General features: G+C 44.9%; 2 protein-coding genes across 5 annotated transcripts in view; both read left to right on the top strand.

The window, feature by feature from the left end:
* The window catches only part of LOC138192108 (ephrin type-B receptor 2-like), a 56,658-nt gene extending 52,157 nt beyond the window's left edge, over window positions 1–4,501 (top strand). For all 4 annotated transcript variants that reach the window (XM_069139315.1, XM_069139313.1, XM_069139312.1 and 1 more), the window contains exon 16: window positions 663–4,501. In XM_069139315.1, coding sequence (XP_068995416.1) covers window positions 663–771 — 109 coding nt within the window. In that variant the 3' untranslated portion in view covers window positions 772–4,501. The remainder of the gene's footprint in view (window positions 1–662) is intronic.
* A 5,483-nt stretch (window positions 4,502–9,984) lies between these two features.
* lrrc38a (leucine rich repeat containing 38a) lies at window positions 9,985–15,270 on the top strand. Its single transcript, XM_069139283.1, has 2 exons — window positions 9,985–10,612; window positions 15,023–15,270. Exons 1-2 carry the CDS (start codon window positions 9,985–9,987, stop codon window positions 15,268–15,270), a joined length of 876 nt encoding a protein of 291 aa, XP_068995384.1.
* Window positions 15,271–15,795: the final 525 nt, after the last annotated feature.

Raw genomic sequence — 15,795 nt, 5'->3', positions numbered from 1 at the left:
CAGGAAGTGATGCAATACGCTCACCGTGATGTCAGACGAGATCAGCCAATCAGTTGGATGCACTCAGCTTCAATGTGGTGTCGCAGATGACCATGGAGTATGTCACACCTGTTCTCATACACCTGGACAGGAGAGACAGAGAGACACAGATACTGTCCAATCAGGACAATGAGCAGGAAATCATGACCCACAAGCTGAAGGTTGAGTTCAGTTTGATGTGATAGATGGGGAATAAAAGGACTTCACTAACAGACACTCACTAGTTATTTTAAAAGGTGAGGCAGTTAGTCTTCAGTAAGAAAACTATCTGCAGATTCTTTTCAAAGATAAATCAAACTGGCTTTAAATCATATATTTAGATTTCCTGACAGAGAAGGAGATTATTTATCAAATACTTATATTCTAGTTACACAACATGTTCAGTATTTTCAGAGAGAGGAGTTCTGACAGTCTTCTGAGTCCACAGTGGAGTCTGCATCTTTTCCTATAAGACTACATCAGCCCACCAATCACAGGGTGAGGCCACAATAAGACGACCCACAGACACTACAGAGGGCAGAACAACCCAGAGCTTCTCCTACTATACCTGATAGAATATAAACTGTTGTGTAGACCTGCAGTGAGGAAACGGGGGGTGAAGCTGACTGCTGCTGTCTCCGCAGGGACATCCTGCAGGTGGGAGTGACGTTGGCTGGACACCAGAAGAAGATTCTGAACAGCGTCCAGTCCATGAGAGCCCAGATGAACCAGATCACCTCGGTGGAGGTGTAACATCACAGACCAGGAGCTCACCGTTCTGTTCATTACATTTATCTGACGCTTTTATCCAAAGCGACTTACAATAAGTGCATTTCAACCATGAGGGTACAAAACCAGAACAACAGTCTGACTATATGTTCACTATATGAAGCCCAGCAGCTACCTGGAGGATCCAAGAAGGATGACCTGCAGTCAGACTGGGACTTCAGTCCGTCAGTCCCATCCACCCCACCCCTTCTAACTGTCCCTGAGGGTGCCAGCAGTCTGAGGACAGAGCTCTGGTTTTATGTTGAAGCCCCTAAATCTGTCATATCATATCTTATCCATTTAACGTGGAATCAGTCCTCCACCAGCAACGAGTTTAACAAACTGTTTCCAAAGTGGACCTGTGGAACACACACACACACACACACACACACACACACACACACACACACACACACACACTCACACACACACACACACACTCACACTCACACGCGTCCAAAGTGGACCTTGGACTGTGAATCAACGAAAACAAAAAAATTAAAAACAGAACGCCACAATTCAACTGAAAGGATCCGGAAAAATAATAAACTGCCTGACACTTCCAGTCCAACGTTTCTGGACCTGAACCGCACGCCGACGCGCACGCCGACGCGCAGCTCTGACACACAGCTCCACACATTATGTCCACAGTTTATTTGGACACATCTCTGCTGACTATCGCACAGCTCAGGTCGTGTCTGCTCCTGTTGAGGTCATTGCCCTCTGATGGAGATGTTCTGGGCTTTGCTTCCTGTTTTTTGGCTCCAGACTGGACTCAGACATTTGCCCTTTAAAAGGGCTCTTTAACAGATAATCCCATATTTCACTGCCGCTGCTGTCTGGACTGCTGAATGGACATCAGGGAGCTCCTGTCACTTTAAAAGTCCTGTGTGAGCTGCTCATCTGAAAATGTCAAGAAATGGCTAAACTGCTGACACTGAGAAGTTGGTTGGTTGATATTCTTATTTTTGCAGACATCTTACCAAAAAAAATGAACATTTGAACCCTCATACACGTGAAACCTGCAGCTGTCTGTCTTCCCTTTGATTTACTGTGAAGAGTTCAGGGTTTGTGTGGAAAACAACACTTTACAGTATGTTTGCAGTTGTTTTACTCACTTTCTTGTACATATCAATATGCTGTTCTGTATTACATATGCGTACACCTTCCAGTCTAATTACCACGTCACTGCCTCAGTGATTCACTAGCTTTATTAATTTCTACACTCACTATCCAAAAAAAGTCCCCTGATGTCTCAGATCCTGCCATTTGGTCCCAGTTCACCTGTTTGTGATCTGAAAAGGGCTGGACAGACGTGCACCGAGGCTTGGATGTCCCCTCATGCATGTCTGAAAGACCAACAGAACAGTTCAACCAGTCACTGCACATTTATCACAACCAGCTGAACTATAACTCAGTCGGTTCCAGACTGCTGCTCTCCACATGACAACATGTCCTTTATTTTTTGTATTAATATTATTTTGTCCAACAGCTTGTCCTGCAGTGCTCCACATCTTCAGACATGTTGAACCTATGAGCAGACTGAGTGGTACCAGTGTTGATGAGCAGAGGCTGAAGATGGTTGTTTGAGATGTTTGGGCTCGTGGTCCTGCTGCAGGATGACTTTGGATGATCAGACGTCTCCCTGATGGTGTTGTACAATGGATCAGAGGCTAAATGTCTAAAGTACCAGAAACTGCAGCACAGCACCAGATCTGTCGCTCTATCATCAGTGATATGAAATTCATCCCTTTTTCTTTTTAAAGAGAAGCATTGATTTCACATGTTTTCACTTCATGTGTCTTGTTTTACAAAATGTTGTACAACACCAACTTCTGCAGTTCTCTGACTCACCTGGAAGGTAGCTGTTGATCCTCACCACTGATTTAAAACCATACAGCTGGTTCTGGTTCCATTATGGTCAGTTAGAGGATGGTGATGATGATTATGGTGACGATAGTGATGATGGTGATGATGGTAGTGATGGTGATGATGAAGATTGTGGTGCTGATGATGGGTGATGGTGATAATGATGATGATGATGGTATGTTCTTGATGGGTTTCTGTCACTGTTCTACTTCCTTCTACATTCCTTTTGATTGACAGATGTTGTAATGATTGACAGACGTTGTAATAATTGACAGACGTTGTAATGATTGACAGATGTGAATACAAAGAGAACAAATGATGAAATCTGTCACAAAGACATTTTTATGAATGACTGTTTGTCCCCTATGGTTTTCCGTCCTCCATTTGGACATCATGAAGACGTCTCTTCTGTCCCTGCACACATTCCCTACAAGGTCTGAAGGGATCCATCTGAGGTGAACATTGTTCAGAACCACTGAGAACTCCACCGGACCAGCACACTCTGAAAAATGTGAATTTTGATGAAACGGTTTTTATAAATAATAATTTATACTTCAGAGGACAGAGACATGAGACATATCCCCTCGGGTCACCTGATGTCTGAGGACATTTTGATACACCTCTTCCTTCCACAGTTGCTCTCTGCGGAGTCCTCTCTGTTCTCCAGACGGTTCTGTCAGACTGCTCTCAGTTCTTTAGAGTCCTCCATCCAGCAGCACACATCATCACATGACCGCCCAGCTGTTGTTTTCAGATTCAGAAGACAAGTTTTATATGTATGTTCCTCTGTATGATCGACTCACTACAACACAGGTTGTAACTAACTGTTAAACTGGAGGTTTGGTTTTGTGTTGTTGTTCGTGTGGTTGTCACAGTGAGCAGTGAGGAACTGTGTGATGTTCTGTATGTTGGTGCAGACTCCCAGGAGACACCTCACCGTTGCTCTGAGATCTGTCTCCATGAAAAGGTGCTTCCATCAAATCCTCTCTTCACGTCTTCCTCTGACTTCTTTAATGATCTTTAAACTCCAGTCTGCTATCATGTTGTTGTACTGTGTGCCCGTCCCGTCCTGTCCCCCCAATTTATTTTTATACTCTAGAAACGTCTACATTTAAAGAGCCTAAAGGAACATCTGGAGAAATGTTTTCTTTCTCTCTGAGATTCAGATGTTCAGATGGATGTCAGTCTAATATGTGTTAAATACAGAACATATGAGCAGAAACTGTCTGTTAAAGTTCATAAAAACACACCAGCAGGATGAAGCAGGCACAACAGAACCGGGTTCACAGCTGTTGGTCCTGTTGTCTCTGATGGACGGAGAATCAGCGCCTCCCAGTGGTAGAAACAGACACACACACCTCAGTGAACGTTAACATCACTGTCTCACTGCCTCAGTCAGAGCACATTAAGAATGCGTGTTAAATAAGAATACATGTGTTAAATGTGACCTTAAAAAAAGAGTTTCTGCTGCCTTCACCACACAACCCTCCTCTGACCTGATTAAAACATGTCTACTAGGGTTGCGAAGAGGATATGGACCCGGGACACAGGGGACACATAGGACACAGAGGACACATGGGACACGGGGGAGACGGGGGACACAGGGGTCCACCACAGCCAAACAGCTCCTACCACTGTGATCTCACTCTGACTTTTGTGTTTCTTTTTTATGTTGTATAAATGTATATTTGATGGTCAACTTGTGAATGATGTATTGATTTGAATTATTTGTAATACTCTTATTGGTTTATTTTGTAAAAAAAAAAAAAAAAAATGAAAGTAAAAAGTAAAGAATGAAAACACATTAAACTGAGTTTTGTAGCAATTTTCTTCAATAAAAACAAATGAAAACACCATCAGTGATCTTCAGTACAAACACCTTTAATTCTACAGTTCACTCATTGCTGTAATACCAGCTCTGGACACTAGAGTGCGGTAGAGAGTCTGACAAGGTTTGTAACCAACCATCAACCAACAGTGACGTCACCCGTTGGTTTGTGAACAGTCGTGGAGACCGTGTTCACCCTGTGGAAGGCGGTTCTCCATGGGTGAGTCTTCACTGGTGAGTCTCCACATGTCTCCACGGGTGAGAGTCTCCACAGGTGAGTCTCCACAGGTGAGAGTCTTCACATGTCTCCACAGGTGAGTCTCCATAGGTGAGTCTCCACAGGTGAGTCTTCACAGGTGAGTCTCCACATGTCTCCACAGGTGAGTCTCCACAGGTGAGTCTTCACAGGTGAGTCTCCACAGGTGAGTCTCCACATGTCTCCACAGGTGAGAGTCTTCACAGGTGAGTCTCCATAGGTGAGTCTCCACAGGTGAGTCTTCACAGGTGAGTCTCCTCATGTCTCCACAGGTGAGAGTCTTCACAGGTGAGTCTCCATAGGTGAGTCTTCACAGGTGAGTCTCCACAGGTGAGTCTCCACAGGTGAGTCTTCACAGGTGAGTCTCCACATGTCTCCACAGGTGAGTCTCCACAGGTGAGTCTCCATAGGTGAGTCTCCACAGGTGAGTCTCCACAGGTGAGTCTCCATAGGTGAGTCTCCTCATGTCTCCACAAGTGAGAGTCTCCACAGGTGAGTCTTCACAGGTGAGTCTCCACAGGTGAGTCTCCACAGGTGAGTCTTCACAGGTGAGTCTCCTCATGTCTCCAAAGGTGAGAGTCTTCACAGGTGAGTCTCCACATGTCTCCACAGGTGAGAGTCTTCACAGGTGAGTCTCCATAGGTGAGTCTTCACAGGTGAGTCTCCATAGGTGAGTCTCCATAGGTGAGTCTCCACAGGTGAGAGTCTTCACATGTCTCCACAGGTGAGTCTCCATAGGTGAGTCTCCACAGGTGAGTCTTCACAGGTGAGTCTCCACATGTCTCCACAGGTGAGTCTCCACAGGTGAGTCTCCATAGGTGAGTCTCCACATGTCTCCACAGGTGAGTCTCCATAGGTGAGTCTCCACAGGTGAGTCTTCACAGGTGAGTCTCCACATGTCTCCACAGGTGAGTCTCCACAGGTGAGTCTTCACAGGTGAGTCTCCACATGTCTCCACAGGTGAGAGTCTTCACAGGTGAGTCTCCACATGTCTCCACAGGTGAGAGTCTTCACAGGTGAGTCTCCATAGGTGAGTCTCCACAGGTGAGTCTTCACAGGTGAGTCTCCTCATGTCTCCACAGGTGAGAGTCTTCACAGGTGAGTCTCCATAGGTGAGTCTTCACAGGTGAGTCTCCATAGGTGAGTCTCCACAGGTGAGAGTCTTCACATGTCTCCACAGGTGAGTCTCCATAGGTGAGTCTCCACAGGTGAGTCTTCACAGGTGAGTCTCCACATGTCTCCACAGGTGAGTCTCCACAGGTGAGTCTGCATAGGTGAGTCTCCACATGTCTCCACATGTGAGTCTCCACTGGTGAGTCTCCACATGTCTCCATGGGTGAGTCTCCATGGGTGAGTCTCCACATGTCTCCATGGGTGAGTCTTCACTGGTGAGTCTCCACATGTCTCCACGGGTGAGAGTCTCCACAGGTGAGTCTCCACAGGTGAGAGTCTTCACATGTCTCCACAGGTGAGAGTCTTCACATGTCTCCACAGGTGAGTCTCCATAGGTGAGTCTCCACATGTGAGTCTTCACAGGTGAGTCTCCACATGTCTCCACAGGTGAGTCTCCACAGGTGAGTCTTCACAGGTGAGTCTCCACAGGTGAGTCTCCACATGTCTCCACAGGTGAGAGTCTTCACAGGTGAGTCTCCATAGGTGAGTCTCCACAGGTGAGTCTTCACAGGTGAGTCTCCTCATGTCTCCACAGGTGAGAGTCTTCACAGGTGAGTCTCCATAGGTGAGTCTTCACAGGTGAGTCTCCATAGGTGAGTCTCCATAGGTGAGTCTCCACATGTCTCCACAAGTGAGAGTCTTCACAGGTGAGTCTCCACAGGTGAGTCTCCATAGGTGAGTCTCCACAGGTGAGTCTCTTGTCAGGGAAAGTTTTTCTAGGTTGTTAGAACTAAGATCAATCAGGAAGGAGACGATATAACTTTCCCATTTACATCATAGATAATGTCAGAGCACTGAACATAGAAAGGTCATGACCTCACAATATTGCGTGATAATGTCACTGTGGAAACCTCATAACAGAACTGAGTTATACATCACTGGATGTTTGTGACTGTTCAACATCTTCTTACAACACTTTTATAATTATTTTTATTTCAGTCCACTGAGATGTAGTCATGAAGATCTGCTGATGTCAAACTTCATGTGTGTCCTTTTTGTCATGATTTTGTATGATTTGATGTTTTCTCTGTTTATTTTTCCTGTTTATTTTGAAAGTCTCTTTCCTGTGTGTGTCTGCCCTGTTTTTTCGTGTTCACCTGTGGTCCTCTCGCTCTCTCTCTCTCTCTCTCTCTCTCTCTCCCTTGCTGTTACCTGCTGGCCACACCCACCTCACCTGTTTTCAGTTCTCTAATCAGCCCAGCTGCTCTCACTGTCCAATCACCTCCGTCAGTAGAAAATCTCCATGTTTCAGTCTGTCTTTGTCAGTGTGTTGAGTTCAGTGTGTCTGTTGTCCTCTATGTTTCTGATTCACTTCCTTCACCTTCGTGCCTGTTTCCCTTCTGTGGATTTCACTTTGATTCTCAGTTCATTTGTATTGGTACCCTGTTGTTTGGTTTTCTTTGTTGAGCTTCTCTCCTTCATCAGATCAGTTCTGGTTCTTTCTTTTTCTTTTTTTCTGAGCTACAGCTTCTTTGTGCCTGATGTTTGGGTCCAACCTTTAACTGAAACACCTCCCAGGTTTATTAGCAGTGACTGATTCAGCTGACATCCATTCCAGAACATCCACATTACTACAAGCCCCAACCACAGACTGGATATAATACTATATAAAACCACAGACTTGATATAATACTATATAAAACCACAGACTTGATATAATACTATATAAAACCACAGACTGGATATAAAACTATATAAAACCACAGACTGGATATAATACTATATAAAACCACAGACTGGATATAAAACTATATAAAACCACAGACTGGATATAATACTATATAAAACCACAGACTGGATATAAAACTATATAAAACCACAGACTGGATATAATACTATATAAAACCACAGACTGGATATAAAACTATATAAAACCACAGACTGGATATAATACTATATAAAACCACAGACTGGATATAAAACTATATAAAACCACAGACTGGATATAAAAGTGTTCGTAGCCTGAACTTTGATGCAGAAGTGTCTTCAGCTTGATGCAGAAGTGTCTTCAGCTGCAATACCACCAAGTGCCACTAGTGGTCGGCTCCAAAAAGCCTCCGGCTCCATAGACTCCCATTCAACTTCTCTCATCAAATCCAAAGTGAATAAAATGTGTCCATCAGTTATCTCGGTGTTGTTAGCTAAAGTCACTCCTTCTTATTAGTTTTCTGGAGGTCCATCTGAAAATAATCCCTCATTCATTAGAAAAGAAGATTCAAGAAGACCTGTTTTTGGGGGCGTGTCTGTTTGATTGACAGGCCTGTGGTGCAGTCAGGTTACAGCTATCGGTGGGCGGGACGTAGTATCGTCAGGTTTCCGATCAGATCGGTCAGATCCACCACTGGCTCCTCCCCCAGCTCGTCCAAATATGGTCACTTCCTGCTCCAAACCGCTCCGAACTAGCAAAGATGGTGACGGACAGAATCTGAACTGGAGGATTCATAACGTTCACAAACCAACGATGACATCACTGATGGACGATGACATCACTGATGGTTGATGACATCACTGATGGTTCTGATTGGATCCAACTAAAAAACTATCCAACTGAATATTCCAGGTTTGCAGTGATAACCTGGACTGGACTCATTTTATTAATAAGGACAGAAAGAGGTGATGATATCAACCTCTCCTGATCTACTGAGACGTGTTCTGTTTACACTGTTAGATTCTGTTGGGTCAATGGAGATCCAGAACATGTGATGTCAAATGTCTGACCTTAATAATAGATAAATAATATGGAATTATGAATAATAATAATGATGATAAGAAGAAAAATTATAATAACAATAATGATGATACCCTCCTCTGCAGTCTGCATCTAACAACAGTTTTTATAACAATATTCTTCAGAGGAACAAACCATCAGACCTTCACTGTCTTCATACTTCATACTTCATTTCAACCTGCAGCCTCGTCACACATATATTTATGTAATATTTCATTTCTGCTGATCGGACGTCACTGGAAACAGAAGATTGAGGGATTAGGATTAGTAATCCATGGACTCTACTGACAGCGTTCACATGCATGTTCAGACCATAATACTAAGAATAACAAGCTGTAATACATCCACTCATATGTTTATATGTTTTATCTTATTGAACTCGAGGTTTCAGGTTTATGTGAATAAACAGTTTATAAACAATAAGGACGATACAAACTTCAGGTAACATCACATAAAGACACAATATTTATTATTTTTAATGTTTTTAACAAATTAAGTAAAAATATAATAAAAATCAAATGAGGCCTGTATATGTTAAAAATCTGCATCAGTTGAGATAAAGCAGATAATTAATCATTTTAAACACCAGATCTGGTTGATCTGTAACGAAATTAAACTGATCCCTGAGTGACACCATGATGAACTGCATCATCAGATCAGTGGGTGGAGCCATGATGAGAACATGAAGAGGGCGGAGCCGTGATGAGAACATGTAGAGTGGTGATGGAGGAGGCAGATGAGGCGGGAAACACAGTGATTCCAGCAGACCGCGTTATGCTGCTGTTGGTACACGTATGTGACAGCGTCACACGTGAGTCACAGATGCTGATGACATCCTCATCTTCACTTCATGTGTGTCTGTGGGAGGAAGAGTTGTGATGAGAGTCAGAGATCCAGCTGAGAGGAGCAGCTGCTTGATGAGGCATGTAGGGATGTCCCCACTACGCACAGATACACACACACACACACACACACACACACACACACACACACACACGTGTCGTGGCTTCCCCCACAAGCCCCGCCCCCTGGTGTGTTCCAGTTACCTCAGTGTTAATCCCCCCTCTCCTCTCTTCACGCTCTGTTAGGCTCCGCCCCTCCCCCCTCAGAGCCAGCAGGCTGCCATCTGATCAGACGGCTGGTTACATGATCTCCTGGAGGACTGTGTCCTGCTCTTACGGCGGTCCGCTTGGTTCTCGTGGCAGTCCGGTTGGTTCTGGACGGGAGGATGGAGGCACCATGCTGAGCCTGCAGCATCTGTCTCCCCTCCTCCCCCATCTGTGATCTCCTCCTGTGTCTCTCTCTGTCCCCCTGATCCCCCTCTCCCCTGCTCCCCCCTCGACGATGTCACCATGCGTTAACTGGCTGCAGCCCCTCCTCGCCCTGATTTCCTCCTCCTTACTCACACGAGGGCACAACTGTCCGTCCAGCTGTCTGTGTCCGGACCAGCACACCGTGGACTGCACAGGTCAGGGTCTGACCAGAGTCCCCGACTCCGTCCCTCTGGACGTCCGTCGTCTCCTACTGTCCAACAACTGGATTCCCTGGATCCCCTCGGACTTCTTGGTCCTCTACAGCGACCTGGTCTACCTGGACCTGAGGAACAACTCCCTATCCCAGCTGGACCCGGAGACCCTGAGCACGTCTTCCAGATTGGTCTTCCTGGACCTGGGCAGCAACAACCTGACAGAAATCCCCTCGGGGACGTTCGGGGAGTCCAGGAGTCTGATCAAACTGCGTCTGGGGAACAACCCGTACCTGAGCACGGTGGGCCTGGAGGCCTTCACCGGGCTCACCTCTCTGAGGGAGCTGGACCTGGAGAGCAACGGACTCACGGTGCTGGATGTCCGGGTTCTGGACCCGCTGCCCTCCCTCCGCAGGCTGCGTTTGGAGGGAAACCCCTGGCTCTGCAACTGCCGCTTCGCCAACATGTTTATGTGGCTGACGGAGAACCGGCACAAACTCCCAACAGGTAAGACCCAAAGGTCCGACTGTCTCAGAACAATCAGAGAGGACAGGAAGTCCAGGGAAGGTACCGACTGTCTGTGTCTCATCAGAACAGGAAGTCCAGTGAAGGGACAGAAAGTCTCAGAGGTCCACAAAATATTAAGTCTCTTAAACTTTTACTGACAGATTTCCGACCTGTCCATGAAGTTCTGCTGTAGTTCTGGTGTCATCAGCATCAGAACCGGAAGATCTCTGGAGGCAGACACTATTACACTGTACACACCACCACAGGCATTTATACACACACACACACACACACACGCACACACACACACACACACACACACACACACACACACACACACACACACACACAGATAAACACAGGATTGATTTAATATTCCGTCATGATAATGTAACAACTACTTGTTGTTACATCATCAGTGTAGTCATGTAAAAAGTTCCATGTTTACATAAATCGTCCAATAAAACTAGTCAGCAGGAAACTGAAGTCTGAAACTAAAACTCAGGACCTGTTTTGTTTCTTTGAACCCTGCTGATGTTCACAATCACACTTTAATATACACTTTTTATTTTAACATGTAGACATACTGTAACGTGAAAGTCTTTCAACAACTCATCATTAACAGACAGTTTAACGACAGTGGAAGTCAAACAGCTGATCAGTGTCGTCTCAGCTGAATGCCAGAGATGCATTTAAACAGTGTAGAAGATGGACCTGCTGCTGTCTCACTGTGGACCGGCACAGTTCCTGAGTTTTAAATAAGACTCAGAGACACAACTACAAGATAAACTACATACTGAGAACACAATCCTGTACTGTTGGTACCGGCCGGGTCAAAACAAGCAGCATGTCTGATTCAGTAACAGAATCCTGATACCGGACACAACATCACTGACATCACATCACTGACATCACATCACTGACATCACATCAGTGACATCGCATCAGTGACATCACATCAGTGACATCGCATCAGTGACATCTCATCAGTGACATCACATCAGTGACATCGCATCAGTGACATCTCATCAGTGACATCACATCAGTGACATCTCATCAGTGACATCACATCAGTGACATCACAACACTGACATCACATCAGTGACATCTCATCAGTGACATCACATCAGTGACATCGCATCAGTGACATCACATCAGTGACATCGCATCAGTGACATCTCATCAGTGACATCACATCAGTGACATCACAACACTGACATCACATCAGTGACATCACATCAGTGACATCCCAACAGTGACATCTCATCAGTGACATCGCAACAGTGACATCGCATCAGTGACATCGCATCAGTGACATCGCATCAGTGACATCACACCAGTGACATCACATCAGTGACATCACATCAGTGACATCCCAACAGTGACATCACATCAGTGACATCACACCAGTGACATCACATCAGTGACATCACACCAGTGACATCACATCAGTGACATCACATCAGTGACATCCCACCAGTGACATCACATCAGTGACATCGCATCAGTGACATCACATCACTGACATCACATCAGTGACATCGCATCAGTGACATCCCAACAGTGACATCGCATCAGTGACATCACACCAGTGACATCACATCAGTGACATCGCATCAGTGACATCACATCACTGACATCACATCACTGACATCACATCAGTGACATCACACCAGTGACATCACAACACTGACATCACATCAGTGACATCACATCACTGACATCACATCAGTGACATCACACCAGTGACATCACAACACTGACATCACAACACTGACATCACATCAGTGACATTACAACACTGACATCACATCAGTGACATCGCATCAGTGTTTTTGTGTGGGTGTGTGTGAGCACCAGTCTGTTTACACCAGTGTGTGTATGTGTATCAGTGTTTATATGCATTAGTGTGTGTGTGTGCGTGCACAACTGTGTGTGCACCACTGTGTGTGTGTGTGTGTGTGTGTGTGTGTGTGTGTGTGTGTGTGTGTGTGTGTGTGTGTGTGTGTGCATCAGTGTGTGTGTGCATCAGTGTGTGTTTATATCAGTGTGTGTGCATCAGTGCATATCTGTGTGTATGTTGTGTTCTTCTGACAACATGTTTGTGTGTACATTATCATCTGTTACATACATAAGTGCATCTGTGTGCTTCATGTGCACAAATGTCTGCATCTATGTGTTGTTGAATGTCTGTGTGTGTTTTGTGCGTGTTGTTTACATATGTGTTCCTGCAGGAGTGTTTGTTCACATGATTATAATCCATCCCACAGATAGTACTAATGTGTATATTTATCATTCTGTTCATGACGTCCTGTCGGTATGATAGATAGATAGATAGATAGATAGATAGATAGATAGATAGATAGATAGATAGATAGATAGATAGATAGATAGATAGATAGATAGATAGATAGATAGATAGATAGATAGATAGATAGATAGATAGATAGATAGATAGATAGATAGATAGATAGATAGATAGATAGATAGATAGATAGATAGATAGATAGATAGATAGATAGATACTTTATTAATCCCCAAGGGAAATTTTTTTTTTTTGCTACAGCAGCATTATAGATACAGGAAAGCATTAAGACAACAATACAAAATATTAAAGATAAAAATGCACAGTATATACAATAAATACAATAAAATAAAATAGAATAATTAAATTAAATTAAAACTATCTATACAATAGTGCAAAGTTTTTTAAATATATATGTATATATATATATATATATATATATATATATATATATATATATATATATATATATATATATATATATATATGTATACAGTGTGTGTATGTGTGTGTGTGTGTGTGTGTGTGTGTGTGTCCTGCATGCCTGTGTGAGCATCAGTCTGGCTGCCTGTTGTAGAGACACGTGACTGGAATATCACCAAGAGATGAGGTCACTGAGTCCCCTCTTCATATGGAAAACCCCTTCTGGTCCTACACTGACTCTCACACACACACACACACACACACACACACACACACACACACACACACACACACACACACACACACATAGACACACTGACAGTGATGTATTGTGACTCTCGGGTGCAGCCGGCCTCCAGACAACTCTGTGTAAAGATGAAGTGTCTTTGTGGACAAAATGTCTTCACATTAGTGCAGAAACACAAAAAGTGACGGTGTATGTGTGTGTATAATATAAGAGAGAAGGGAAACATTTCACAGAAGAATTGTATCCACTGGAACGATGATGTCATGACTTACATCCTCATGTTGTTGATACTCTGCCAGGTGTTCCAGGTGTTCCAGGTGTTCCAGGTGGTTCAGGTGTTCCAGGTGTTCCAGGTGTTTCAGGTTTTCCAGGTGTTCCAGGTGTTCCAGGTGTTCCAGGTGTTTCTCCCATGTTTCAGGTGTTCCAGGTGTTTCAGGTGTTTAAGGGTTCCACCGTTCCAGGTGTTTCAGGTGTTCCAGGAGTTCCAGTATTTCAGGTGTTCCAGGTGTTTCAGTGTTTCAGGTGTTTCAGGTGTTCCAGGTGTTTCAGTCTTTCAGTCTTTCAGTGTTCCAGCTGTTCCAGGTGTTTCAGTCTTTCAGTCTTTCAGTGTTCCAGGTGTTCCAGGTGTTCTGGGTGTTCCAGTATTTCAGATGTTCCAAGTGTTTCAGGTGTTTCAGATGTTCCAGTTGTTCCAGGTGTTTCAGGTGTTTCAGGTGTTCCAGGTGTTCCTGGTGTTTCAGTGTTTCAGGTGTTCCAGGTGTTCCAGGTGTTTCTCCCACGTTTCAGTGTTCCAGGTGTTCCAGGTGTTTCTCCCATGTTTCACTGTTTTAGGTGTTCCTGGTGGTTAAGGTGTTCCAGGGGTTTCAGGTGTTTCAGGGGTTTCAGGTGTTTCAGTCTTTCAGTGTTCCAGGTGTTCCAGGTGTTTCAGTGTTTCAGGTGTTCCAGTTGTTCCAGGTGTTCTAGGTGTTCCTGGTGTTTCGGTGTTTCAGGTGTTCCAGGTGTTCCAGTTGTTTCAGGTGTTTCAGGTGTTTCAGGTGTTTCAGGTGTTTCTCCCATGTTACAGTGTTTCAGGTGTTCCTGGTGGTTCAGGTGTTTCAGGTGTTCCAGGTGTTCCAGGTGTTTCTCCCATGTTACAGTGTTACAGGTGTTCCTGGTGGTTCAGGTGTTTCAGATCTTTCAGGTGTTCCAGGTGTTCTAGGTGTTCCAGGTGTTTCAGGTGTTTCAGTCTTTCAGTGTTTTAGTGTTCCAGGTGTTTCAGGTGCTCCAGTGTTTCCAGGTGTTCCAGGTGTTTCAGTATTACAGTGTTTCAGGTCTTCCACGTGTTTCAGGTGATGACTTTAAAAGCTGAACATGTGGACCATCTCAGACGTAGAAGGTGGCCTGGTACGGTCCACATGTCTCTCCTCTGGTTAACTTCCTGTCCTCCCTCTTCCAGGTATGGAGGGGATCGAGTGCTCCCTGCCTGTGGACGGCCGTCATGTCCCTCTCAGTGTCCTCTCGGAGGACAGCTTCAGGGAGTGCCGGGGGACGCTGTCCCTCACCGACTACCTCATCGTGATCTTCTCTGGCATCTCTGTGTCCGTGGCGGCCATCGTGGCCAGCTTCTTCCTGGCCTCCACTGTGCACTGCTTCCAGAGACTCAGCAAGGGCAGCAAAGGAGACGAGGAGGACGGCAACGACTGAGGGGACGGAGACAGAGACAGGGGACATACATAAAACATGTTTCAGAGGAAACTCCTGCTGAGAGATGACCTGAGAGGAAGATCAACAACCAGAGGGTCCAGTGAAAAGCTGTCACTGATCAGATCCTCCTTCAGATGGCAGCAACAGACCTGAGAGACTGATGAGTGCAACACTCCTTAAATGTTTAAAAAGACAGAACCCGAAGCTGAACAGGTCCACGGACCTCCTCATCAGACCAGAGCTGAATGTGTTCTGGATTTTGATGAGTCTCAGTACTGAGACTGAAGGAATCAATGATCCTGAAAGCACCGCAACCAAGAGACAAACCATGTTAGCTGATCAAGGAGAGATCCAGAAGTTCTGAGAACATGAACGCAGCACAGAGATGCAGCAGGATGATCAATAACCTCCATGAGGAAGTATTCAGAGTTATTGATCATCATCATCACTGAGTTCCACACGTTAATGTGACCACTACTACGTGAACATTAGTGATGTCATCACAGACCTGAAACTGAGCAGGGA

The sequence above is a fragment of the Embiotoca jacksoni genome, unplaced genomic scaffold, assembly GCF_022577435.1.
Source record: "Embiotoca jacksoni isolate LCO1_2020_lvr unplaced genomic scaffold, fEmbJac1.0.p SCAF_80, whole genome shotgun sequence".
Classification (NCBI taxonomy): domain Eukaryota; kingdom Metazoa; phylum Chordata; class Actinopteri; family Embiotocidae; genus Embiotoca; species Embiotoca jacksoni.
This window is presented reverse-complemented; position numbering and strand designations above follow the sequence as displayed.

Coding starts and splice junctions, on each gene's coding strand:
- lrrc38a (XM_069139283.1), top strand. CDS start 9,985: ATGTCACCATGCGTTAACTGGCTGCAGCCCCTCCTCGCCCTGATTTCC. Junction 10,613..15,022: donor CCGGCACAAACTCCCAACAG/GTAAGACCCAAA, acceptor TCCCTCTTCCAG/GTATGGAGGGGATCGAGTGC.